Source organism: Mobula birostris, chromosome 21, assembly GCF_030028105.1.
Source record: "Mobula birostris isolate sMobBir1 chromosome 21, sMobBir1.hap1, whole genome shotgun sequence".
Taxonomy (NCBI): Eukaryota; Metazoa; Chordata; class Chondrichthyes; order Myliobatiformes; family Myliobatidae; genus Mobula; species Mobula birostris.
The window spans coordinates 8,052,880-8,080,674 of NC_092390.1; the positions used below are offsets into that span (position 1 = coordinate 8,052,880).

The 27,795-nt window shown below is 40.2% G+C and overlaps 1 protein-coding gene across 3 annotated transcripts in view; it reads right to left on the reverse strand.

Moving 5' to 3' along the window:
* slf2 (SMC5-SMC6 complex localization factor 2) overlaps window positions 1–27,795 on the reverse strand; it is an 87,776-nt gene that overhangs the window by 54,215 nt on the left and 5,766 nt on the right. For 2 of the 3 annotated variants that reach the window (XM_072238901.1, XM_072238900.1), the window contains exons 2-3: window positions 3,714–3,757; window positions 1,786–2,483 (exon numbers count right to left, since the gene is read on the reverse strand). In XM_072238901.1, coding sequence (XP_072095002.1) covers window positions 1,786–2,483; window positions 3,714–3,757 — 742 coding nt within the window. The remainder of the gene's footprint in view (window positions 1–1,785; window positions 2,484–3,713; window positions 3,758–27,795) is intronic. The other variant, XM_072238902.1, reaches the window with a different exon arrangement.

Below are 27,795 nucleotides of genomic sequence, written 5' to 3' on the forward strand. Positions count from 1 at the left end.
TTACCACTGCCCTCACAGTCCCCTGACCTAAACATCATGGAGAATCTGTGGATAGACCTCAAAAGAGCAGTGCATGCAAGACGGCCCAAGAATCTCACAGAACTAGAAGCCTTTTGCAAGGAAGAATGGGCAAAAATCCTCCAAACAAGAATTGAAAGACTCTTAGCTGGCTACAGAAAGTGTTTACAAACTGTGATACTTGCCAAAGGGAGTGTTACTAAGTACTGACCATGCAGGGCACCCAAACTTTTGCTTCGGGACCTTTTTTTTTGTTATTTTGAAACTGTAAAAGATGGAAATAAAAAAGTACTCTTGCTTAAAATATTAAAGAAATGTGTCATCTTTAACTTTATGCCTTTAGGAAATCAGGTCATCTTTTACTCGCTTAGCTATTCATGGTAACAGAAATTTTGACCGGGGTGCCCAAACTTTTGCATGCCACTGTACATGCCAATTCCAAGCCATGTCTTTTGTCCAAATATACAGGCCTCAGAAATTAAAGTTATCAAGTAAATAACTACTGTATGTACTTGCTCCCGATATAAATTTTCAATATCAACAGGACTTTTAAAGAGTTCATAGACAGAAGTAATTGTGATATGGAAACTATTTTGCTCAACTTGGATGCTGTGAAATAAAAGTTACTAATTGTCTTGTGCAGTCTATGGAAAAGATCATGCTAAGGCCATGAATGCAGCTCTACTCATTGCATCTATGGCCCAAAACCATCTATCCCACTCAGATACCATGAAAATAAATTATGTTGATCACTATCATTACATAGGCTTGGTGTACACTGGCATAAATACCCATAATATCTATTACTATATTAATAAATACTCATCAATATCTTGTCAGGACATGGATAATAAAAATTCATTACGAGGCCATCTTCAGAAGGAGATGCCTCAAAATGGCAGTATCCATCATTACGATCCTCATCACCCTGACATGCCCTCTTCTCATTGCGACTTTCAGGGAGGAGGTACAAGAGCCTGAAGATGCATACTCAACATTTTAGGAACAGCTTCCTTCCCTCTATCATAAGATTTATGAACAGACACTACCTCTCTACTTATTACTCTGATTTTGTACAATTTTTTCAATTTATTTTTTAATTCTATATTTCTTAGTGTACTTTATAGTTTTTTTATGTACTGCAGTATACTGCTGCCGCAAAACAACAGCTTTCATGACATATGCCAGTGATATTAAACCGGATTCTCATTACAGTCTGACAATAAGTGTTCATTACCAATTATTGTACTCCGGTAATAATGCTTTGAAAACCACCCACACATTTAATCCCACACGATCAAGATCAAGAAAGTATTCTCAAAACACCATAAGGATCTGCTCCAAATATTTTATGAAAGTCTTGATTTGCTGATCTCATTCAATAAATAATACTAAAATTAGCTTTTCTGCTCTGACTTAAAGAATGGGTAAGAGAATAATGAAAAATCAGATCAGGAAAGAATCAATCAGGAGCAAATGAGAGGAATCAACAGGATTTGGAACAACATTTTGCTGCTACAACACAAAGTTCAGGTCTCTCAAATTTTAGTGGTAATATCAAGTGAGGAAATCTTGAGCTGGCTCAAAATGCTACAAAATGGATGCAGCCACCTTCAACCATATAACAGCCTTCTATAAATTTAAATCTATAACCGCTACTTAGCTACAATCAGTCACAACCATGAAAGGCACAAAGACTGAATGCATAGTAAACATTGCATGCACAGTGAAGCACAGAAGGACAACACAAAGATCCTGGTTACTTACCTGATTCATTGTCCTGTCTGAATAAGGATCTGGTGAAGAATAAGAATGCTTTCCTTTTTGCAGCCTGATTTTCCTCAACTCTCGTGCCTTCTTATAGGCTTGAAGGGTACTCTGAAAATTATCATTGAATAATCCATTCTGGAGCCTTCTAGTGGATAATCGAGGTCTCTTGTACCAGGGCATATCTACTGAGTTGTTTGTGTCATCAGAAAACTTTAAGACGTCAAGTGACGGTGGTGATGGCAACCGTTTGGGTAATGACCGCTGCCATAAAGCTGTACTTCTACAGTCATCTGTATTGCATTTGAAACACATATTGTTCTGCCTTGCCGAGGCATCTTCAGTATGAGAAGATTGTTTAATGGCTTCTCCTTGGTCCTGTACAATAACACTTTCTGAAGGATACTGACTTGAAGGCAAAAACAGTCTTCGTACTATCACACGTGGAGAACCAGGATAATGGGTAACCTGGCATTTAACTACACCACCCATCTTTCCTCTTTTGTCTGACTTTAAGACACCTTTCACAAAAGCCTCTAGCACAGGACTTCTCTGAGGCGAGGGCAAATGCATGGATCGTTTGGATTTAAATGAAGGCGTCTTGTTGCCACGTTTCTTAAATGGTTCAGCATTCTGTAACAGAGAAGTGCCATCTGTGCCACCTTTTCGTGGTGAGCCCAAAATTAATCTATCATTTCCTAGTGGCACAAAAAGCAGAATTAGAGGATGAGGAACCACAGAAAGTGCTACAAATACTAACATTAGATAGAAATATTACTGACAAAGACAACAACATACACTTATATGCCAATTTTAATATAAAACACAAAATGGGCCTTTACCAAAAGATGATTAGACGAAAAGCAACATCAAGCCACACACGGAGTCGCCTCATTAACCAAGTGGTCTTTTGCTTTAAAGAAGAAGCAAGGCAGAAATATGGGCTGGGAACTTCAGTGATAAAAGCTCATTCAGCTGTAATTGCCAATAGCATAAAGCAAGTGCTGGGTGCTTAGTGCTCAAATCTGAAGATGCAGGGAATATTGAGATCAGATGCTGCCACTAAATCATAGCTAACAAGAAGGCAAAAAGATGCACCTAACTTTCAATCATTGTATTATTCAGATAAGAAATCAAATCTTTTTCAAAGGTTAAGATAATGGAAAATTGAAACTCATTCCATTGTGACAGCACAAAGATTATTGATATCATGACCATTATTATGCAATCCTGAGGTCAGAATGAGGTGGGTAAAGTGGAAAAAGGAGATGGTGACAAAGATAATAGACAGTGTAGGGGCAGAAAGTTTCTAAAGTACATTCAAATGCAGAATTAAACATGCTGATTTAGAAGCCTCTAACTTTGAAAAAGATTCATTGGTGACTACAATGAGTACCCATGAATAGATTTCAAAAGACACTCTGTTCAATGTGGGGAAACTATCCTTTAAAGCAAAATAGTTTAAACCAAATCTGCTATTAAAAAAAGATGCTCATTTAGTCAAAAGGGTTGCATAAATCGAAATGGCCTCCTCATCCCCTCTGATCCTGGTTAAAATTACGTCTACTGATGTCAGATCCATTGTGCAATGGGTGGGAGGGGGGGGGGAGGGGAATATGCTGGGAAAGGTGTGATAGATCTAACCTAGCTGATGCTCTTAACTGAAATATTTTCTACTGAAGCCAAATAAGTGATAAAACTTTTAAAAGTCATGGATTGTCAAACTGAAGTTCTTTACAAATAAACTTTCACCAATGCATTGTTTTGTACAGCATGCCCACCACAGTCCCCAAGTTTTACCCTCATCTACTAATATTATACATTCTTTATGTCACTATTCAAACATCATTCCTCTAATATACTTCAATCTGACAGATTTCAACTGAGTAACAGGTTGCCATCTTCAAAATAAACGCACACCTACCAACCTGTGACTGGACTTGGTGTGAAGAATTTCGTAATGACCTGGCTGCTGCAAAATAAAGAATATGCAATTAGTAGAATGCATGATATTGATGACATGATATATCACAAGTCAAACATTTGAGGTCACAATTATCGACCAGTACTGTTACTATTACATCAGCAAAATACAATATGATGCACAATATCTTTATTCTAACTCTAGTTGAATGATGAAAAATGCCCAGAAGCTGCTGGCATACATTTCTTCATCCACCACATTTGGATGAAGTGCTAACAAACGTAGTTAATTAAGCCAATAAAGTCCTGCCAATATCAAATCTATTCAAAATACTTACTACACACAAACTTCACCTATTCATCAGCACCAAACAGGCTGAACAAAATGCAAAAGCTTTTGGATATCTTTTAACATCACACTTTGTTTGACGTCCTTCAGAACAAAGATGAGGAGGAAATTCTTTAGCCAGACGGTGGAGAATCTGTTGAATTCATTGCCACCGGTGGTTGTGCAGGCCAAGTTATTGGGTATATTTAAAGTGGAGGTTGAGAGGTTTTTGATTATTGAAGGTGTGAAAAGTTACAGACAGGAGAATAGGGTGCAGAGGGAAAATAACTCAGCCATGATCAAATGGCGGAGCAGACAAGATTGGCCAAATGACCTAATGCCGCTCCTATGTAATACGATCTTACCGAGAGAAAGCTGGAACCACGAAGTTTCAGTCAGTAAGCATTGCCCACCCAAGGCCATTGGAGAAACATCAGACTATCTACTTCCATACTATTAAACTTTTAATTATTAAAATTTCAGCAAGTTCAAATAAAAATAGATCATTTATGTTCAAATGGAGCATCACATTCACATACAATTAAAATCTCAATTCCTTTTGAAAGAATACCTTTCAATACATTCCCTCATAAAACTCTTCAAATCAAGAAGACAGTCCTCATTTAACTTACAGTGCAATTATGTTTTAAAAGTGTTCATGCCAGCATAGAAATATACAACACCAAAATAACCGAACCGGAAAAGTGGCTGTACAACAGAAGAGTAGTCTGGTCAAGTTTAGTCCTCAGCACAGCTACACTGAGGTACAAGTACAATGAAGAACGTCACTTGCAGCACCATCATCATAGGCATACAGGTTCAAGCAACACAAGTGTGAATTAGACAAGAACATGAAGTGAATACAAATGCTACTGAGCCATAGTTGGCCAGGAAGATCCTCACCATTCCAAGGATACACAATGAAAAGTGCAAATCACATTTCTTCAACCATTAAGTACCTCAACTATTAACTACCTCAACTATTAAGACATATGCAGTAAATGGGAGGTCACTAAGCAATAATGAAAAAAAGGGACTTTTGAGATTCAGTCTAATTGTCCCTTGAAACGACAGCACAGGTATTAAGGGTGGTAACGGAAACATGGCATGCTTACCTTCAGCGCAGCAAACATAAAAAGGTAGGATGTAATGTTGCAGCTTTACAAAACACTGGCTAGACTGCACTCAGAATGTGTGTGCAGTTTTGGGCATCATACTTTGAGGAGGAGATACATGCAAAGGAAAAGGTGCAGCAAAGACTCACTAGCATTTGATTGGATTAAAGGACTTTAGTTCTGGAGAGAGATTGGATAAGTTTCACCAAGTGCAAGTTTCATCACTGACCTGATAGAAGTATTAAAGAGTGGGAAGTATAGATAGGGATATAGATAGAACCTTTTCTCTGTGGCAAGTGTGTTAGAAACAAGACAGCACTGGCTTAAACTGAGAGGAAAAGGAACTTGAGGGCAAAGGCTGTTTGAAGAGAGAGTAGATAATCTGGAATTCACTACCAGATGCAATGACGTACATTTACTTCAGTTAAGAGACATTTACTCAGAATGCAAGAAATGAAAAGTACAGGTAGACAGGGCTAGTTTAGATGAGCAAACAAAAGCCAGCATGGAAGCACTGGGCTGAAAGGCCTGTGCTGCTATGACCATCAACTCTCAGCTACCAAATCCGGATGCCCCATACATTCTAATCCTATTAAATGCTGCTCTCTTGGTAACACACATTTTCAAAATTCAATTTTAATTCTATGGTTTCAAGTATATAAGAAAAAAAATTGTTCACATTCATAAATATGAAATTAAAGCAGCAAATCAAAAGAGCCTTACACTTTCAAGAAAGTTTTACCCCATCCATGTTCTATATTTCAAGATTTATCAATTAGTGATGGAAAAAGAAAGTACAATTTGTTGCTGTTATTTCACTGAAACATAGTACAAATTAAACAATGGTGTACAATAGTTCAGGGCAGATTTAAGCTTGAAAGGAAACATAAGACTATTTTGTCAAATAAGTCCAGTTCAGTGATTGGGTAAGTGAAGTTGAGTGAAGTTATGACCTTTGGTTCAAGAGCCTGATGGTTGAGGGGTAATAACTGTTCCTAAACCTAGTGGTGTGAGTCCTGAGGTTCCTGAACCTTCTTCCTGATGACAGCAGCAAGAAAAGAGCATGGCCTGGATGGTGGGGTCCTTGATGATGGATTCTGCTTTCCTGTGACAGCACTCTGCATAGATGTGCTCAGTATTGGGGAGGCTTTACCTGTAAATGGACTGGGCCAGATCCACTACTTTTTGTATTTTCCATATAAGGACTTTGGTGTTTGCATACCAGGCTATGATGCAATCAATCATTGCACACTCCACCACACATCTATAGAAGTTTGTCAAAGTTTTAGATGACATACTGCGCTTTCTTCATAATGACAGGACAGAGCCTCTGAAATTATAACTCTAAGGAATTTAAAGTTGCTGACCCTCTCTACCTCTGATTCCCCCCCCCCCGATGAGGAGTGGCTCATGGACCTCTGATTTCCTCCTCCTGAAGTCAATAATAATCTCCTTGGTTTTGCTGACATTTAGGAGGCAGTTGTTGTTGTAGCACCATTCATCCAGATTTTTAACCTCCTTTCTATATGCTGATTCATCACACTTTTCATTCAGCCAAAACAGTTGTGTTGTCAGCTAACTTAAATATGCATTGGAGATATGCTAAGCCTCACATTCAAAAGTACAAAGCAAATACAGCCAGGGCCTAAGCATACAACAGCGTCTCTTTCACCTCGGACGATTGAAGAAGTTCGGTATAGGCCCCCCAGATACTAAAAACTTTCTATAGGGGCAATATTGAGAGCATCCTGACTGGTTGCATCACTACCTGGTATGGGAACTGCACTTCCCTCAATCGCAGGACTCCGCAGAGAGTGGTGCAGACAGCCCAGCGCATCTCTAGATGTGAACTTCCCACTATTCAGGACATTTACAGATGTGTAAAAAGGGCCCAAAGGATCATTGGGGACCCGAGTCACCTCAACCTCAAATTGTTCCAGCTGCTACCATCTGGGAAACAGTACTGCAGCATAAAAGCCAGGACCAGCAGGCTCCGGGACAGCTTCTTCCACCAGGCCATCAGACTGATTAATTCATGCTGATGCAACTGTATTTCTATGTTCTATTGACCATCCTGGTGTACATAATATTTAGTACAAATTACTATTAATAGCACATTTAGATGAAGACGTAACGTAAAGATTTTTATTACTTACATCCTTCATATACATGAGGAGTAAAGTCAATTCAATGCAATTGCGCTACACTTATGCTGGGGGAGATTAGTTACTGCCAATCCAAACTGTCAAGAGTCTGCAAGTAAGGAAATCCGAGGATCTAGATACACAAGAGGTACTGAGGACGAGGTCTTGAAGCTTATTGATTAGTTTTATTAAAGACTATTAAAAGATCGAGGCGAATGCAGATGGCAAGAGTTCAGCACCAACTCTTTTCCTTTTGATTACTACCAAAGGAATCTGTGATCAGACTATCGCTGTGTTGCTTGCTCTGCCTCGTGTGGTGTCCCTCTCTTTTGATGAATGTCAGTGTTAATATAGGATGACTCTGCGTTTATGGATTGGACTATTGCATCTATGGGTCATGGACTTTTTCAGACTTGTGGTTTTTAATATTCTGTCTCTTTAAATTGCTCCTTCCTTTTCTGTTTTGTTGTGCAAGTGGAGGGTGTTTGTGGGTTGATGTTCTGCTGCATTGTTAGTTTTTATTTAATGCAGGGGAGGGATTGTTTTTGGGGTTGATATTCCTGTTCCGTTTTTGTGTGTGGGAGGGTGGGTTTGATGTCTCTCTCCAAACAAGTTTCATGTTCTTTCCTTGATTTGTGGCTATCTGGAGAGTTGTATATGGATACATGTTTTGATTATAATAAATGAACCTTTGAATCTTTTAGTTTTGAGGACATGATAATATTGAATGCCAAGCTGTAGTCAGTGAAGAGCATCCTGATGTATGCATCTTTGCAGTTCCAGAATTGAGTGAAGAGTTTCTCAGAAAGGACTTAATATGTTTCATCACCAACCTCCTTTTAGGAACAGTTCTTCCTCTCCACCATCCTATTTCTGAACAGCCAAAGAACCAATGAACATTACCTTGCTATTTTTTTCTATTTGCACTGCTTATTTAATTTTTAATATATATTTCTTACTGTGTTTTATAGTTTTTTATGTTTGCACTATACTGCTGCCAGACAATAACTAATTGCACAACATACAGTATGTCAGTGACATTAAACCTCATTCTGAAGCTGCATGTTTTAAACTGTATTAAACTCCTTACCGACAGTGGCAGGATCAAACCCCTATTTTACAGCTGGCGCTGTAAGGCGTAGCACTAACCACTACGCTACCCTGCCAAGAGTATATCATTCTCACTCTCTGATCTGGTTTTGGCTGCTTTAACATGTAGCAGGCCGCTTTTGGGCATTGGGTAAAGAATCAGAATGTCAATCATGTGCAGGGGCTAAAGGTTATACAGTGACATGGATGGGGAAGGATTAATAGTAAACAATGTATACATGAGTCATGGGCAGATTAACAATCAATAACCAGCGGGTTGCTACAGGGATTACTGGTGAAGCCTCAATCTACATTAATGACGTACAAAAGGATAATTGAGTACGGCCAAATTTGCTGATGATACAAAGATAGGTGGGTTAGCAGGTTGCAAGGATGGCACACAGACTGCAAAGGGATATAGGGCAACCAAGAAGTAGGCAGATATAATGCAACAAAATGTGAGGTTATTTGTTTGGAAAGAACAAGTGTAAGATAGATAAATGTAACGGCAGGATGGTAGTGTAGCAATTAACGTAATGCTAGTCCAGCACTAGCAATCTATGTTCAATTCCACCAGTTTGTACGTCTTCCTCATAACTGTGTGGGTTTCTTCCAGCTGCTCCAGTTCCCTCCTACATCCCAAAGGCATATGGGTTAATTGGTCACATGGCTGCACAGGGTGGAAGGTTCTGTATCACTAAGTAAAACAAATATATAAAAATAACACATTTCTGGAGAGTCACAGTGGGTCAGGCAGCATCTGTAGAAGAAACAGAAATTGGAAATATTGACTACTTCACCCGTCCAGCATCCATCTGCAGTCTAATGTGCTTCCAAGTGAAAAAGAACTTCACAATGCTATACAAAGGGACCTAGGGGTCCCGGTGCACAAGGGATCACAGAGGTACAGGAAGTGATTAGGAGGGCTTATAAAAGTTACCCTTAACAGAAGGGGTATGGAGTACAAGAGGAGAGAAATTCTGATGGCATTTTGTGGGATGGTGGAGACTACATCTGGGAATAGCCAGATGGGAATAGTCTTCCAATTTTAAGGAAAGATATTTGTGCCCTGTATGCAACGCAGAGAAGGCTCACCAGGTTTATTCTTGGGATGAAATTGTTGACTGCTAAAGAGAGGTTATACCTATAATCACTAGATTTAAGTAACAAAAAGAAGTGACATTTTTGAACCATACAAGACTCAGGATTAACAGGGTAGATGCTGATTGGAATGATTCTCTTAATATCAAGAACAAAGAGTCACAGTTGCAGAAGCACCCACTTAAGATGGATATGCGGAGTAATTTCATCTCCAAAGGTCACATCTCTTTGAAATTCTCTATCCCAGAGGACCATGGAAGTAATATGCTCAAATTGGAGATTAACAGATATTTGAACTCTAAGGGGGCCAGAGATGTGAGAAGGGAGCAAACAGTGATCAGAGGTCACCATGAGATCAGCCATGATGTTAGTGGCAGCATAGGCTTGAGGAGCCAACTGCTCGACTCCAGTTTCTCATCTCACACAGTCCCAAGGAGAGTTCAAAACCTGCTATATATTCTGGTTTGCTCACTGATGCTGGCTGAACCAGTTTATTTCAAATTTCTGTTTTTTTTTTTAAATCATCCAAAGTTAGAAGAGTCAGGCAGAAAGATCTATCCAAAAGCTAAGATACATCTGAATGCCCCAGTAGCAGATAAAAGGGCATCAGGGAATATTACAACAGAATAAATCTCGCAATCAAATGAGAACACAAAGCACAAAAGCCTAACAGAAATCCTTCAAACTCAACATCTATACTTTCCTGCACAATTTAGCCCCACACTGGATCACTGGATCATTTAATAACTCAGTTTTTTTTGGGGGGGGGGGAGATAGTTGAAAAAAAACAGCAAATTGAATTTTCAGTAATATTTTTCTCTATTCAAAATATTTTATACACACACACATTATATACACATACATATATTCATTTATACACAATACAACCGAGATTCATTTTCTTGTGGGCGTTCACAGTAGATACAAGAAACAGAATAAATAAAATCAATGAAAGATCACACCCAACAGGACAAACACGCAATATGCAAAAGGCAACAGACTATGCAAATACAAAAAGAAAAATATAGCAATATTAAATAGATAAGCAATAACTTGAGAGAGCATAATGGAGTGTTTCAAAGTGAGTATATAGGTTGTGGGAAGCGTTCAGTGATGGGATGAGGGAAGTTGAATGAAGCCATTTCTTTGGGTTTCAGAGCCTGATGGTTGAGGGGTAACAACTGTTCCTGAACCCCATGGTTCAAAGGCTCCCGTATCTCCTTTTTGATTCGATTTATTTAGTGATTCAGAGATGCAGCGCAGATGGGCCCTCATGACCCTTTGAGCCATGCCACCAGCAACTCAACAATTTAACTTTAGCCTAATCACAGGACATTTTGCAGTAGCCTATTAACCGGTATTGATGGCAGCAGTGAGAAAAGAACATGACCTAGGGGGTAGGGGACCAGATGATGAATGCTGCTTTCCTGTGACAACACTCCATGTGGATGTGCTCAATGGTGGGTAGGGCTTTATCCATGATGGACTGGGCCATATCCACTACTTTCTGTAGAATTTTCCATTTAAGAACATTGGTGTTTCCATACCAGTCTGTGATACAACCAGTCAATATATACCCCACTGCACATCTTGTCAAAGTTTTTGAAAACATGACAAATCTTCACAAACTTCTGAGTAGAGGTGCTGCCATGCTTTCATCGTAATGGCACTCACGTGCAGAACCCAGGACAGATCCTCCAACATAATAATAATAATCTACCTCTGATCTTCTGCCGAGAACTGGCTCATGCATCTCTGGCTTCCTCCTCCTGAAGTCAATCATCATCACCTTGGTCTTGCTGACATTGAGTGAGAGGTTGTTGTTGTGGCACCACTCAGCCAGATTTTCAATCTCCCTCCTATATGCTGATTTGTCACCACCTTTGACACCACTATTGTTGGTCAAGTCATCAGCAACCTGAAATATGACATTGGATCTATGCTTAGCCTCAGAGCCTGAAGTGTAAAGTGAGTAGAGCAGAAGGCTAAGCACACAGCCCTGTGGTGCACCTGTACAGAGGGAGATTGTGGAGGAGATTATGTGCCAATCTGAACTGACTTGGGTCTGCAAGCAAGGAAATTGAGGATCCTGTTGCACAAGGAGGGATTGTGGACAACGTCTTGAAGCTTATTAATTAGTTTTGAGGGGATGATAGTATTGAATGTTGACCTATAGCTGATAATAGAGCACCGTGACATATGCATCTTCGTTGTCCAGATGTTCCAGGGCTGAGTGAACAGCCAATAAAACGACATCTGCTTTTGACCTGTTGTGACAGCCAGCAAATTGGAGCAGATCCAAGTCACGTCTCAGGTAGCAGCTGATATTTTCATTACCAACCTCTCAAAGTTAACTCAACTTCATCCCAGTGGATGCAAGTGCTATTGGATGATAATCATTTAAGCAGGTTACCACATTCTTCTTAGGTATAATTGAACCCTGCCTGAAGCAGCTGGGCACCTCAGAATGCCAAACTGAGAGCTTAAAGATATCTACTGGTGGACATTCCACCAGCCAGCATATCAGCGTGGATCAGCAAGGTCTTCAGTACTCAGCCAAATACCTTGACTGGGCTGGATGCTTTCTGTGGATGCTCTCATTTCAGCCTCAGAAACCGAAATCACAGAGTCAGAATCAGGTTTATTATCACCAGCATCTGTCATGAAATTTGTTAACTTAGCAGCAGCAGCAGATCAATGCAATAAATACAGAAAAAAAGATAAATAAGTAAATCAATTACAGTATATGCATATTGAATAGATTAAAAATCATGCAAAAACAGAAATAATATATTTAAAAAGTGAGGTAGTGTTCACAGGTTCAATGTCCATTTAGGAATCAGATGGCAGAGGGGAAGAAGTTATTCCTGAATCACTGAGAGTGTGCCTTCAGACTTCTGTACCTCCTGCTTGATGGTAACAGTGAGAAAAGGGTGTGCCCTGGGTGCTGGAGATCCTCAATAATAGATGCTGCCTTTCTGAGACACTGCTCTTTGAAAATGTCCTGGGTACTTTGTAGGCTAGTAACCAAGATGGAGCTGACTAAATTTACAATCCTCTGCAACTTCTTTCAGTCCAGTGCAGTAGCCCCCTTCCCCATACCAGACAGTGATGCAGCCTGTCAGAATACTTTCCACGCTACTTTCTGGTATCACAGCCTGATATGGAAACACCAACGCACTTGAATGAAAAATTCTACAGAAAGTAGTGGATATGGCCCAGTCCATCATGGATAAAGCCCTACCCACCATTGAAAGTTTTTGTTGACACCAGATTTCTTCAAACTCCTAATGAAGTATAGTCACTGGGGACAGTGGGAGCTCGTGGTGACTCTATGTTTTGACGGTTAAAGCAAGCATAAGAGGCACTGAGCTCATCTGGGAGTGAAACTTTGTTGTCACCTATGTCACTTGGATTTACTTTGTAGGAGGTTAATAGCATTCAAGCCCTGCCACAACTGTCGAGTATCCTTCAGTGCTTAAAGTTTGGTTCCGAATTGCCACTTCACAGGCAAGATGGCTTTCTGGAGATGGTACCTGGACCTCTGCTAATTTACTTGGTTGCCAGACCTGAACGCCACTGATCTGGCCCTCAGCAGATCCAGCCTTCCCCAACCAGAAGCCCGGGGTGAACCAATGATTCTGTGGAGACACAGTTGTCTATGACTGTTTTTTTATAAAGTCTGTGACAACCGTGGTGTATTTGTTCAGATCCTCTGATCAGCCCTTGAACTCGACCCAGTCCACCGACTCAAAGCAACCCTGAGCCACTCTTCTGCCTCCCACAACCACCGTATTTTTTTGCCCTCATCTCTTTTGCCCTTGCTCTTTATCCTCTGCCTGTATGCAAGTAAGGGGAGGACAGATTATTACAGTCAAAGCATGGAACGGTAGGTATTCCTAGTATAGCAGTGGTGGAGTATGTTGGGACCATGGTGCTGCAGGTGATGAGTTTCTAACATTCACCATAGAATGTCAATAAATTCTCCATGACTTTTCCCATTAGAAAGTGCAGAAATTCCATTCAAATGTACTGCACACAACTCCTGTTCAGAAGGTACGAAAACATGCAGGTCAGTAACAAAGATATCACACTCCTATCATAAATATCACTATCTGCAAAGACCGCATATGAACTCTGAACTGCACATCCATATAGATGAAAAATTAGTCTTTTGGTGTCCAATCATATAATACTCTAAAATATCTTCATATTGCAACCATTTCCTCTCACAATGTCCTTCTGGGAGTATACTGTTACACCAGCAGAGCATCTGTAAACAAAAGAGGAACAATGGTAGAAAACAACCACACAACCCCCATCAGCAGAGACAATCAACAGCTTGGAAAGCAAACAGACAAAAAAAATAAATAACCATTCACAGACAATTTCCAAATCTTACATTATCTTAGAATAACTGGCCAGTTATTGTGACAATAGAGTCATTATTTTTAAGATATACGAGCAACACATATCAAAGTTGCTGGTGAACGCAGCAGGCCAGGCAGCATCTCTAGGAAGAGGTACAGTCGACGTTTCGGGCCGAGACCCTTCGTCAGGATTAACTGAAGGAAGAGCTAGTAAGAGATTTGAAAGTGGGAAGGTAAAGTAACTCACACACATAACTCATACAGTAATACTACCACAGATGGTGGCAAAGAGTGCAAGTAGTCTTATGCCTGGGGGAAGAAGCTGTTTCCCATGTTAATGGTTCTTGTCTTAATCTCCTGGTCCCTCCTGCTGGATGGTAGAGGGTAAAGAGATCGTTGGATGAACGCTAAGGGCCCTGCATACACAGCGCTCTGGATAAAAATCTCGAATGGGTGGAAGATAGAATCGAATGATTCTCTGAGCAATCCTCGCTATTGATGAGGAAGAGTGGGATAACCTTCAAAGCATAGTTACCTTTCCATAAAGATGGCTTGAGGAACAGGCTTTAAAGTTAGAAGTGAATTTATTATCAAAGTACTAACAAATGACCAGTGTGCAAAAGAAGACAAACTGTGCAAATAAATAAATAACACTGAGAACATAAGTTGTAGAGTCCTTGAAAGTGAGACTGCAGGTTGTGGAATCAGTCAAGAGCTGAGGTGAGTGAAGTTATCCACCCTCTGTCCACTGAGAACTTGAAGGGCAAGATCTCTGGAGTGGGTTCAGAGGCATGGACTATTGGTTACTGGTGTATGATTGTCTCACGTATGACAGTACAGTGAAAAAAAGCTTTTCTTGCATACTGTTGATACAGATCAATTCATCAGATAGTACAAGGGGGAAAAAGAACAATCCAGAATAGTGTTACAGAGACAGTGTAATGCAGGTGCGAGGTCATAATTAGGTAGGTTGTGAGGTAAAAGAGTGCATTATATCGTCCTAAAGGACCGTTCAATATTCATAACAGCAGGATGGAAACTTTCCTGGAACCTACTTTCAGGCTTTTGTATTTTCTGCTCAGTTGGTGGGTGGGGGCAGGTAGAATATTAAAGATTAGTGATAAGACTTCTGCAGGACTGGCATCGTTTTCACTTTGATATTGAAACCTACGAAGGTGGTTTATAAAAATATTTCTTGGCTGTTCCTAATCTCCCTTCACAAGGTGGTGAGCTGTTGTCTTGAATTACTGCAGCCTGTATTGTGAAGTTGCTGGTGTTAATGATAGTTTATGGAGTTATGAAATGATATGAATATAGTATAAATTCAAGTGAGAACAAGTCTGCAGTTCTTAATGTAAAATGCAAGCAGTAATCAGTTTGAAGTTAAGAGGTCCTGACGAAGGGTCTCAGCCTGAAACGTCGACTGTACTTCTTCCTAGATATGCTGCCTGGCCTGCTGCGTTCACCAGCAACTTCCATGTGTGTTGCTTGAATTTCCAGCATCTGCAGAATTCCTCGTGTTTGCATTCTTAAGATATATCTTTCAAGTGTAATCCAGAACTGAAACAATACCAAGCAATTACTAAAAAAATAAAATGGTCTATTGAGAAAATACCACTTGTAATACTGCAGCCATCACGCCATTTTGCAAGTGCATCACCAACCTGTCCCTCTCCATAATTTAACTGTTGCACAGGTAACCAAACGAACATGAATTAGGCATGATAAACATAACTGTTGCATCATTCACGGTGCTACAACTGAACACAAATCAGGCATGACCAACCATTACATCATTCGCACAAGGAAATCCGGTGGGGAAGGAAGTCACCTGGGCTCTGAGTACACTCAAGGGATAAGTGAGGAGCACAGAATATTGATCTTTTAATTATTTATCCTGGGTGCTACATCGTTCAACTGGATTTACAATCAACAAGATTAAATACGTTATCAGCTCAAATTTCTACTGCAAAAGTAGTTAATGTACGATAAAATAATGATTAAAATGCGAGTGGTTAAATATTGTTCTTAGCAGCAGGAAGAAAAAGGTTTATCTGAAACAATTTGTCAGGCTTTGTTTGTGTGCACTGATTCTATTGCATTTCTTTGTTCTACTGTGAAAATTAATCTCAGGAGACATAGATATAATTCGGTGATAAATTTACTTTGAACATTAATTAAGGGAAAAGACTTGAAGGGCTCCTGGATTTAATGACCTGTGTTGTGAAATAGGAAATAGAAATAACAGTTCACATAAAACAATTTGCATATAATTGGCATTCAAATCTAAACCGGAAGAAGGAGGAAAGTAAGAAAGCAGTCAGTCAACAGGGTTTCTGATCCTGATTTCTATCCAGTGACTAAAAACTGGATGTGTGTGTGTCTGTTTCTGACAAAACCAGATTCTTACTGAGACTTCATTGTGGCTAAATAACAGCCATCATTCATATTCAAGCTTTGAAAGACTAGATGTAGAGCAAAGTAATGGGCACAAATCAGGAAATCAGTCAGCAGCAGGGAGAAACTATACCTGACGAAGGGTCTCGGCCTGAAACGTTGACTGCACCTCTTCCTAGAGATGCTGCCTGGCCTGCTGCGTTCACCAGCAACTTTTATGTGTGTTGATACCATTTTACATCAAAGTTCAAAGTTAAGTTTATTATCAAAGTACATCTATGTCACCAAATACTACCCAGAAAATCATTTTCTTGCAGGCATTCACAGTAGATCAAAGTAGTATATGAAAAACTACACAGACTGACAAATCGTGCACATACAAAAATAAACAAGTAATAATAGATAGATAAATAAATAAAACCGAGAAAATGAGTTGTAGGGTCCTTGAAAGTGAGCTCAAGGGTTGTGTTCGATGATCAATTCAGTGTTGGAGTGAGTGAAATTGTCCACCCTGGTTCAGGAGCCTGATTTTTAAAGGGTAATTACTGTTCCTGAACCTGGTATTCTATAAAGCTCCTGTACCTCCTTCCTGATAGTAGTAGCAAGAAGACAGCATGTGTAACATAGACATACAAAAGACATTCAAATAATGCTTTGCATTTTTACCAACAGAACAAGGTCACATTTAATGTGCCGAGTTGTTTCTCAAATAATGCTCTTCTTTTAAAAAGAGTATTAACTAAAAATCAATCAGACTATTCACCATATGGCCTGCAATTAATTAAGCTTTGCTTATCCAGATAGATTTGCTGTCCCGTCTGTAGATACAATTAAGATCCCTCTGTCTGACATTTGGTTGCTTTAGCAGTTTCCAAATCAGAATAAATTAGTCTAACATAAAAGTAAATTTCAAACATAAGCTTTTAAAACCAACTTCTTTAATGCCAGAGAAAGAGAATGCAAAGCCTAACTTTAACATCTTCAGCTCCAAATTACACCCCACCCTATCAGACACATTTTCACTGTTTAGACCACAAGATATGGGAGCAGAATTAGGCCATTTGGCCCATCGAGTCTGCTCCACCATTTCATCATGGCTGATCCAATTTCCCTCTCAGCCCCAATCTCCTGCCTTCTCCCCGTATCCCTTCATGCCCTGACTAATCAAGAATTTATCAACCTCTGCCTTGAACATACAGTGATTGCGAATATTGATAGCTCTGGTTGAGGTGTTTGATGTCACGGTGTTCATCGAGCTGAGCAATTAGCATGCAGACGTTTCATCACCAGTCGAGGCTGACATCCTCAGTGCACAGTGTTTCTGTCTAGGAGCACTCACATGTATATTGATGGTACTGACTGGCTACCCCTGCAGCTGATCTTTGAATCCTATCAGCTGGCATTTCTTTGGCTCTTAGGAGTTCGTCAACAGCGTCTATCTCAATATGTTTGTTTACAGAGTTATCAGAACAGAACCGCGCTTCTAAAAATTTTCGGGCCTGCCTCATGTTTGCCTGCCCCCGACCTCTGTGGTGTCCTTCTCGGTCTTCGTATACCAAGAACAGCCACAGTGGATCATGTCTCCACACCGTGGGTTTGTTTTCCCGTAAATGAGTTGATAGTTTACGTTCTGCCTGGCCAACGTGGCTCTTGCTGCAGTCTCCAGAGGTTATCCTGTACACTACATTGCTTTTGTGGGTTGTCTTGGTTCCTGAGACAAGCTTCCTTAAAGTCACTGTTGGTTTATGAGCCATTGTGATGCTGTAAGATTCGAACTGTTGAACTGTCATTTCTGAGATATTCTTGATGTAGGGCAAGGTCGCATGTTTAAATATGCATTGAGTAAGGTCTGAACAACTTTCTCTCCTTAAGAAAGATCCTCTGATGAAATTCCGAGTGTAACCGTTGTTCTGGAGCACTGAGAGTGCTTCTCTTTCCCAGCCTGAAGTTTGGTGGGTGTTGCAGTGTGTTTGTGCTCTCTTAAGTAAAGGGTGAATGCAGCTTTTGTTGTGACAGGCTGGGAGGCTGGGTGGTTGCTGTGGTTGAATACTTCCACATGTGTACCCTTCCTTAAGAGAGCACAAGCACACTACAGCTTCATCGAATGAAGATCCTACAACAGCAAAACTTTTATTGAAGCATCTGTTCAGATGTGACTGCAGGTTCAAGGAGCTGACTTTGGAATTCATTAACACATTAAACTTTTAAACAGTGTGGAAAAAATAATGTTCATTTCATTTAGTCAATAAATATGAAAATGCATGAGCAACTTATCTTTGGTTCAAAGGAAATGAAGGAAGCTGTCAACAATTGGACAGAGTCCAACTGTTTAGTGAAGAATTAACATTTAGTTCTGTACAATTCAGGTTCCTTGTTGCCATGGCACCTATCACCAATAATTGCAAAGTTTTGTTACAAATACTCTAATCAACAATTAGAGTAATGAGACATTTAAAAAATGCCAATAGACACATCCAAATGACCAATTTATTATAATACCTCAACAATCTTGATTTCATGCATCAATGAACAGATGCCAACATTTGTTGCATTAACAAAATGCTGTTTGTACCCATAATTTTTCCAGAGTACAAGCTTTATACTAGAACATGAACTACTACAAATTCATTGTCTGGCTACAGGCATGAGTCAATGAGTTTGCAGTCACATGGTCACAGTGGTTCAGGGCAGTTGCCAACTGCGAGGGGAAGAAAAAATAGGCACAAAGTGTGATACAGGAACAGAAAGTGCTTACAAAGACAGGCCTGCTTTAGCTAAAATGGAGGGAAAAATCTGATACCAGTTAAAGTACCAGACCAACAGTTGCAGAAAACGCTAAAAAAAAAATGGAAAGTAATATCTACTCAGTTTATGTACTAACGGACAGTACTAGTAGATACAGACAAAATGGGGAAGCGTACGTGGAATGAGACTAGTTGTCTGACTTCACTTCTACACAAAGGCAAGTGTCACAGCTACCAAGGTCTCAACAAGTACTGCAACATTGTAGAATATGGATACGACATGGCACCAATGACAGCCCGCAGTTCAGGAAAAAGCAGCACTGTAATACTAAGCAACACAGACAACATGCTGCAGGCCAGGCAGCATCTATGAAAAAGAATAAACAGTCAACATTTCAGGCAGAGACCTTCATCAGGACTGATGAAGGGCCTCGACCCAAAACGTCAACCTCCATAGATGCAGCTTGAGCTGGGTTCTTCCCACATTTTGTGTTGCTCCAGATTTCCAGCATCTGCAGATTCCTATGTCTTCATCATCTCCTTCATATTTCAAAGATTTATTTTGTCATCAAAATATGTACACTGAACACAACTCTTGAGATTCATCTTCTCCAGACAACCATGAAATACAGAAAAACCATGGAAGTCCTTGAAAGAAAAGACATCAACACTTCCTCCCGCATGGAAAAGAAACAAAACTCTCAAACCTCACCAGCCTCTTCCTTGCACAGATTGCCCACACAGATGTGGCAGCTAAAACATCAAACCCTCAAGCCCTCACACTCAGAAAAAAACTGCGATAAATTGCCAACACTGAAAAAAATACAATCGACTTGCAGCAGGAACAGCTAACTGTTCATTTTAGTCAGAACTTCCCAGATGAAAACTTCCCCTTGACCATAGGATAGATAGACTGCCTACAAAATAGATGTCTCCAGCTGCAGCCTGCTTCCCAGCATTACATTCTATTTCATACTAAAATTATGCTTCTTAAATATTCCACCCATCTCAGACCTATTCTTTCCTGTGCCTTAAAACTCACTTGGTCTGATTCATTCCCGTTCTGATAGGTCATAAGCCTTAAATATTAATTGCTTCTTTCACCATGCATAACCCCTGACCTGCTAATTATTTCTTGCATTTATTAATTTCAATTTGGCTTCCTTCATTTTCAGCTATGATGATGGCATGGTAGCCAAGCGGTTGGCATATTCCTTTATCGTGCCAGCTTTCATCTGTCCTTTACGAGCTTGCGCACTCCCCCTGTGATTGCATGCTTCCTCAGGGGACTCGTTCTTTAAGCATACTAACATGTACATGTATGGCTAGGTTTGGTGTGCTGTGGGCATCCCATGCTAGCGCTGGAAGCACAGCGACACTTGCAGGCTGCCCTGCACAATCCTCGCTGATTTGATGTGATGTAAAGCGATGCATTTCGCTGCACGTTTTGATACTTTAAATTTACTTGTCAAACGTACATCAACGTTTATCTTTATATCAGTCCTATGCCCATCACCATCTCATCACTATGCTCCTGATCAAACTGAGGACAGCAACCTTAATGGAATTAAATGAACATGGAAAGCTGTATAAATGTAAGTGTGGGATTTAGCAGCATGGCAAGGGTTAAATCAGTGCGCAGGTGCTCAGAATAAAGCCCTTGGAGGAACTAATTCCCAAGAATTTATGAGATACCAAGGATGTTTGGTCTGCCAGGTCAGTTTACAAGATAAAAATGCAAATGAAGGATTGAACAGCTTGAAGTTTCTATTCATCACTAATGCCAAAGTGCACACTGTGATTGCTGAATTCTATTATTTTGTATGCTAATAGAGAAAGCTGAAGTGTGTAAACATTTCAATAGGTCAATACCTATATAAACCTGATAATTCAGAGTGGGATTCTTCAGAGCAGTTCAGTGACAGGGCCTCGTGCACAATAACTAGCATTCATCTCCGTTAATATTTATCAGAGTCCAACAGATTGGAGATGACACAAGCTTACATAATTGTGACCCTATAATGCATTTCTGTCCTTTAGTTTGAAATTGCGGCTTCCGATCAGTCAAACCAACTTTAAGAGCCCCATCCAAGAAAACATCAAATTGTCACCATATTCTTCCTGTCCTCGACTGACAATGTGCTCAAACTGTCTTTTTGTCAGTCTTTCTCATGTACATTTTTCATAAATTCTATTGTTTTTTTTATACATTTTCCTCTGAATGTCTGCAAGAAAATGAATCTTGAGTATATAGTAAAATATAATCTAATAATAAATTTACTTTGAACTATCTACAAGTGGCATTGAGCAACCACCCGAAGTTTCTACTGCAGGACCTCCAAAACACACCTCTGTCACCCAAATCACACAAAGACTGAATGGCTGTTTCTAAGCTGTGTAACTCCATGCCTCCATGTTGGATGAGTATCACTACTCCTTCATTAAAAATCTGGAAAGTCCTACCTAACAAGCCACTGCGACTATAATCTCAATCTCTGGAGCTGGTGATATACAGGACTTCATTCATCACGACAAACAGACATTCTCCTGGAGATCCTCCCCCCACCATAGAGACCCCCAAACTCAAACTATATCATATTTTTATATCTTAAGATCCAAGGTAACAGTAGGTGATTCACAGTCTCAATAGTTACAATGACATCATTTACTCTAATACTTTGGGTTGACAACGCTTCTTTTCAATTACATGTCTACAGTGGAAGACACTTGAATATTCAAATACTTTTGCTGGGACACAGTAATTCACAAAGATAGCCTCAAAAGCTTCTGGAGCAGAGATCATAAACATTCAAAATTAATGTTGTCAGAGCTGATCCAGGTAAGAACATCTATTTCATAGTCACTTCACTTGGCAAAGTCTCTGCTCTGTAGACAACGCTGTTTGAAAAGTTACCCTCTTAACTTTACACAAACACGAGGAAATCTGCAGATGCTGGAATTTCAAGCAACACACATAAAAGTTGCTGGTGAACACAGCAGGCCAGGCAACATCTCTAGGAAGAGGTACAGTCGACGTTTCGGGCCGAGACCCTTCGTCAGGACCTCTTAACTTCAAACTGATTACTGCTTGCATTTTACATTAAGAACTGCAGACTTGTTCTCACTTGAATTTATACTATATTCACATCATTTCATAACTCCATAAACTATCATTAACACCAGCACCTTCACAATACAGACTGCAGTAATTCAAGACAACAGCTCACCACCTTGTGAAGGGAGATTAGGAACAGCCAAGAAATATTTTTATAAACCACCTTCGTAGGTTTCAATATCAAAGTGAAAAAGATGCCAGTCCTGCAAAAGTCTTATCGCTAATCTTTAATATTCTACCTGCCCCCACCCACCAACTGAGCAGAAAATACAAAAGCCTGAAAGTAGGTTCCAGGAAAGTTTCCATCCTGCTGTTATGAACATTGAACGGTCCTTTAGGATGATATAATGCACTCTTTAACCTCACAACCTACCTAATTATGACCTCGCACCTGCATTACACTGTCTCTGTAACACTATTCTGGATTGTTCTTTTTCCCCCTTGTACTATCTGATGAATTGATCTGTATCAACAGTATGCAAGAAAAGCTTTTTTTCACTGTACTGTCATACATGAGGCAATCACACACCAGTAACCAATAGTCCATGCCTCTGAACCCACTCCAGAGATCTTGCCCTTCAAGTTCTCAGTGGACAGAGGGTGGATAACTTCACTCACCTCAGCTCTTGACTGATTCCACAACCTGCAGTCTCACTTTCAAGGACTCTACAACTTATGTTCTCAGTGTTATTTATTTATTTGCACAGTTTGTCTTCTTTTGCACACTGGTCATTTGTTAGTACTTTGATAATAAATTCACTTCTAACTTTAAAGCCTGTTCCTCAAGCCATCTTTATGGAAAGGTAACTATACTTTGAAGGTTATCCCACTCTTCCTCATCAATAGCGAGGATTGCTCAGAGAATCATTCAATTCTATCTCCCACCCATTCGAGATTTTTATCCAGAGCACTGTGTATGCAGGGCCCTTAGCATTCATCCAACAATCTCTTTATCCTCTACCATCCAGCAGGAGGGGCCAGGAGATTAAGACAAGAACTGTTAAGATGGGAAACAGCTTCTTCCCCCAGGCATAAGACTACTTGCACTCCCTGCCACCGTTTGTGGTAGTATTACTGCATGTGTTATGTGTGTGAGTTACATCTACTGTGTTGTGCACCTTGGTCTGCAGCAACAAGCAGTATAAATGTGTACAATTGAAGGACAATAAACCGAACTTGAACTAGAGCTTGATACTACTCAGATTCATTTTCTTGCAGGCATTCACAGTAGAAATACAATCGAATCAATAAAAAAAACTACACACAAAAACTAACAGACAGCCAATGTGCAGAAGACAAATAAATCAACAAGCAAACAGAATCCTTGAAAGCAAGTTCATAGATTATGGAAACGGTTCACTGTTGAAGAAACTGAAGTTATCCATGCTGGTTTAAGAGCCTGATGGTTGTAGGTAATAACTATTCCTGAACCTAAAAGGCAGCATTGAAGTGAATTTTTTTTTAAAAAATACAGCGCTCTGTAAAAGTAATCAGTCCCCATCCCTTTGTTCTATATAAATGAGTATAACAGGGATTTCGATCAATTTAATTGAGATTTTTTATTTAGGAATCACATGCTTCCCCCCCCCCCCCCATAGAGCCCAAACAACAGGGAAAATTGTAAAGAATGAAAAACTAAATATTCAAAGCCTGTAATGTCAGCAGTTTAAAAGTATTATCTCCCTTTACTCAGTACTTAATTGAACTACCTCTCACAGCTATTATAGCCAGGTCTTTTTAGATGTCTCTATTGACTGTACACAATGTGATGGAGCAAGATTTGCCCATTTCTCAAGTTGTGCCAGTTTAGTTAGGGGGTAACGGAGGACAGCAATCTTGAAGTCTTGCCAGAGTTGTTCAATCAAGCTAAGCTCAGGACTCTGACTAAGCCACTCCACTGATGCTCTGACAGTGTGCTTTGAGACATTGTCTTGCTGAAAGACGAACTTCCTCCCCAGTTTATGCTTTCTGGCAGAGGCTAGCAGGTTTTTATCTTGGATCTCTCTATACTTAGCAGCATTCACCTTCCCATCTATCCTGACCTTACTGCTGGATTACCTGGCTGATGTGCAGTATTAGACTTAAACCACATGAACCGCTTAGCGTTGAGGCCAAGTCTCATCCGATCACAAGACCTTCTTCCACATCTTTACAGTATCTTTAAGTGATGCTTTGCAAAGTCTTTACAGGCAAAGACATACTCTTTTTTTAGCCAGGGCTTCTTCCTTGCCACTCTTCCATAAACACCCTTTTTGTGCAAAACCTTAAACATTGTGAAGCCATGAACTTCATTTCCAATTGTACCAACTGACTTCTGCAGCTCACTCAAGGTAACTGCTGGCATCACAGGGGCCTCTCTTACAAGTGCCATTCTTCTCCTGCGACTAAGTTTAGAGGGACAGCCAGATCTAGGCAGTGTGGCTGTGGTTTCATATTTTTTCCACTTTTTCCCAATGCACTGCACTGAGCACCGATGTATGTTCAGTGCCTTTGAGATGGTCTTGTACCCTTCCCAAGATTTGGACTTCTCTATTACCATTTCCCTGACTTGTCCTGTGTGCACTTTTGTCTTCATTTTGGTTTGATCTGTTGAAAATCTACCATACTGTTGGACCTTACTGAGAGAGGGGGTATTTATCCTCATAAATCCATTGAAAACAGGAGCTCCTCCAATTTTCTACATTAACAAATGGGTAAGTTTCGAAGGTAATATATAGTATTGCATCTGAGGAAAGTAAGCAAAGTAATTACAAACGAGATTAATACATTTTCAGCATTTGCCGATTTCCTCGTGTTCAGCCTCAAGTTTGGTTTTTAAATATTAGTAAATTATTGACAGGTTTTGGAATTTCTCTTTTGAAAATGTTTTATAGATTATCTCAAAAAAGTCCTCCTTCAATATATTTTAATTTAGAAAATAAGTCAGTAAAATGTGAAAATAGTTGTAGAGGCTGAATGCTTTATCAAGACACCGGAGGAGCAGCAATGAATGATTCAGTATCCCAAAGGTAACAAGAAAATATCAAAAATCCCTGACCTGCTTAACAAAGCAGCAAGTCCCTAATGTCAATTGCATTAAATAAGGGCACTACTAACTGTATACAGCCTCAGGGATACATGAAATGCATGGACTCAAAAGTATAATGTCACCAACCACCATGCAAGTTAAACCAGAGCATTACTGGGGAAATCAAAACGGTATCCTTTGAATCATTTTTAAAGTACATTTAGAAAACAGGGGTAAGTTAGGCACAGCCACAAATCCCAGTCAGGGAACACCCTTGTGCCTGGCACCTGCACATACACGCATGGTTAATGAAGGTGAGCTAGAAGGTACTGGAAGTCAGTTTAAGGTATTAATTTTATAACTGATTGCCAAATGAGCACTGAACAGAAAAAAATACTTTACAGCTACATGATTAAATTCTAAATGGCTGCAGCACTTCAATGGCAGCACGTGGGTCAGTATCAGAAGGCCTTATATTTGACTTTCACTCCAGAGGTTACATTTAGGCAAGCACATCACTGTACTAATGTGGGAATGCTTCACACATAAATGAAATATTCCCATCTTTAGGAAGACTATGATGTGATTTCTCTGAGAAAGGCAAGGAATATTCAATGACATTATTCTGAAGTGAGATCTGTGAATGTCCAAACATGGGGTATGGTCCATCTGGTCCAAGTGACTTATCCACCTTCAGACTTTTCACTTCCCAAGCATCTTCTCCAATAGAAGTGACTACACTTACTGGGAATATCAATACTAAGGCATTGCACTGATCAGCATAAACAAAACAGGCTGGAGCTACCAGAGAAGGAAAAATACATAAGGGCAGGTAGTCAAGCTTAGGACAGTATAGACACAGGGATGATTTCACTTGCAAAACAAGGGAACTGGGACTCCTAGAGATCAGAGTCACTCAGAAATCCAATAGGGAATCACAAGAGAAGTTAAAATGAAAAATAGATTAAAAATGCAGGAGCAAAAGCCAGAAAGAGATATTTGATGAGTGGAGAAAGGCATTGGAGTAGAAACGGTATAAAATAGCTTCCCGCAACACACACAAAATGCTGGTGGAATGCAGCAGGCCAGGCAGCATCTATAGGAAGAAATACAGTCGACGATTCGGGTCGAGACCCTTCGTCAGGACTAACGGAAAAAAGAGATAGTAAGAGATTTGAAAGAGGGAGGGAGAGGAGAAGACCCGAAATGATAGGAGAAGACAGGAGGGGGAGAGATGAAGTCAAGAGCTGGGAAGTTGATTGGCAAAAGGGATACAAGGCTGGAGAAGGGGGAGTATCATAGGACAGAAGGCCTTAGAAGAAAGGAGGAGGGTAGCACCAGAGGAAGATGGAGAACAGGCAAGAAGTTATTGTGAGAGGGAAAGAGAGAGAAAAATTTTTTTTTAAATTAGGGATGGGGTAAGAAGGGGAGGAGGGGCACTAACGGAAGCTAGAGAAGTCAATGTTCATGCCATCAGGTTGGAGGCTACCCAGACAGAATATAAGGTGTTGTTCCTCCAACCTGAGTGTGGCTTCATCTCGACAGTAGAGGAGGCCATGGATAGACATATCAGAATGGGAATGGGACGTGGAATTAAAATGTGTGGCCACTGGGAGATCCTGCTTTCTCTAGCGGACACAGCATAGGTGTTCAGCGAAACGGTCTCCCAATCTGCGTTGGGTCTCACCAATATACAGAAGGCCACACCAGGAGCACCGGACACAGTATATCACACCAGCAGACTCACAGGTGAAGTGTCGCCTCACCTGGAAGGACTGTCTGGGGCCCTGAATGGTGGTGAGGGAGGAAGTGTAAGGGCATGTGTAGCACTTGTTCCACTTACAAGGATAACTGCCAGGAGGGAGATCGGTGGGAAGGGATGGGAGGGACGAATGGACAAGGGAGTCGCGTTTTTTTTCTCTCTCTCTTTCCCTCTCACAATAACTCCTTGCCTGTTCTCCATCTTCCTTTGGTGCTCCCCTCCCCCTTTCTTTCTTCTAAGGCCTTCTGTCCCATGATACTCCACCTTCTCCAGCCTTGTATCCCTTTAGCCAATCAACTTCCTAGCTCTTGACTTCATCTCTCCCCCTCCTGTCTTCTATCATTTCGTGTCTCCCCCTCCCACTTTCAAATCTTTTACTATCTCTTTTTTTCCGTTAGTCCTGACGAAGGGTCTCGACCCAAAACGTCGACTGTATTTCTTCCTATAGATGCTGCCTGGCCTGCTGCATACCACCAGCATTTTGTGTGTGTTGCTTGAATTTCCAGCATCTGCAGATTTCCTTGTGTTTGCGTTTTAAAATAGCTTCCCTCCATCTTATCTGCTGAATATTAACAGTGTTCCTTCTTTTTAAGTTCAGCAGAACAAGAGGATACTCTAACATAGGCTTTTTAGACCAAGTATTTCTATACCATAAAACAGTAACACCAAATTACGGCAGGTCATCAAGCAAGGGAAATTTAAGGTTATTACTTAGGAATTAAGATTCTAGGAGAAATATTTGCACAAAACATGTGACTTGAACAGCAGCTTTGCATCAACGGACTATGGACTCTGTTGAAGCAGGGTTTGCATGTCATTTTAAAGGGAAATTTGGTGGCAGCAATAGAAAGGATTACAGTACTATGTAACAGCAGGAAAATGGATTGGCTGGAACCTCCCTACAAATACAGCAAA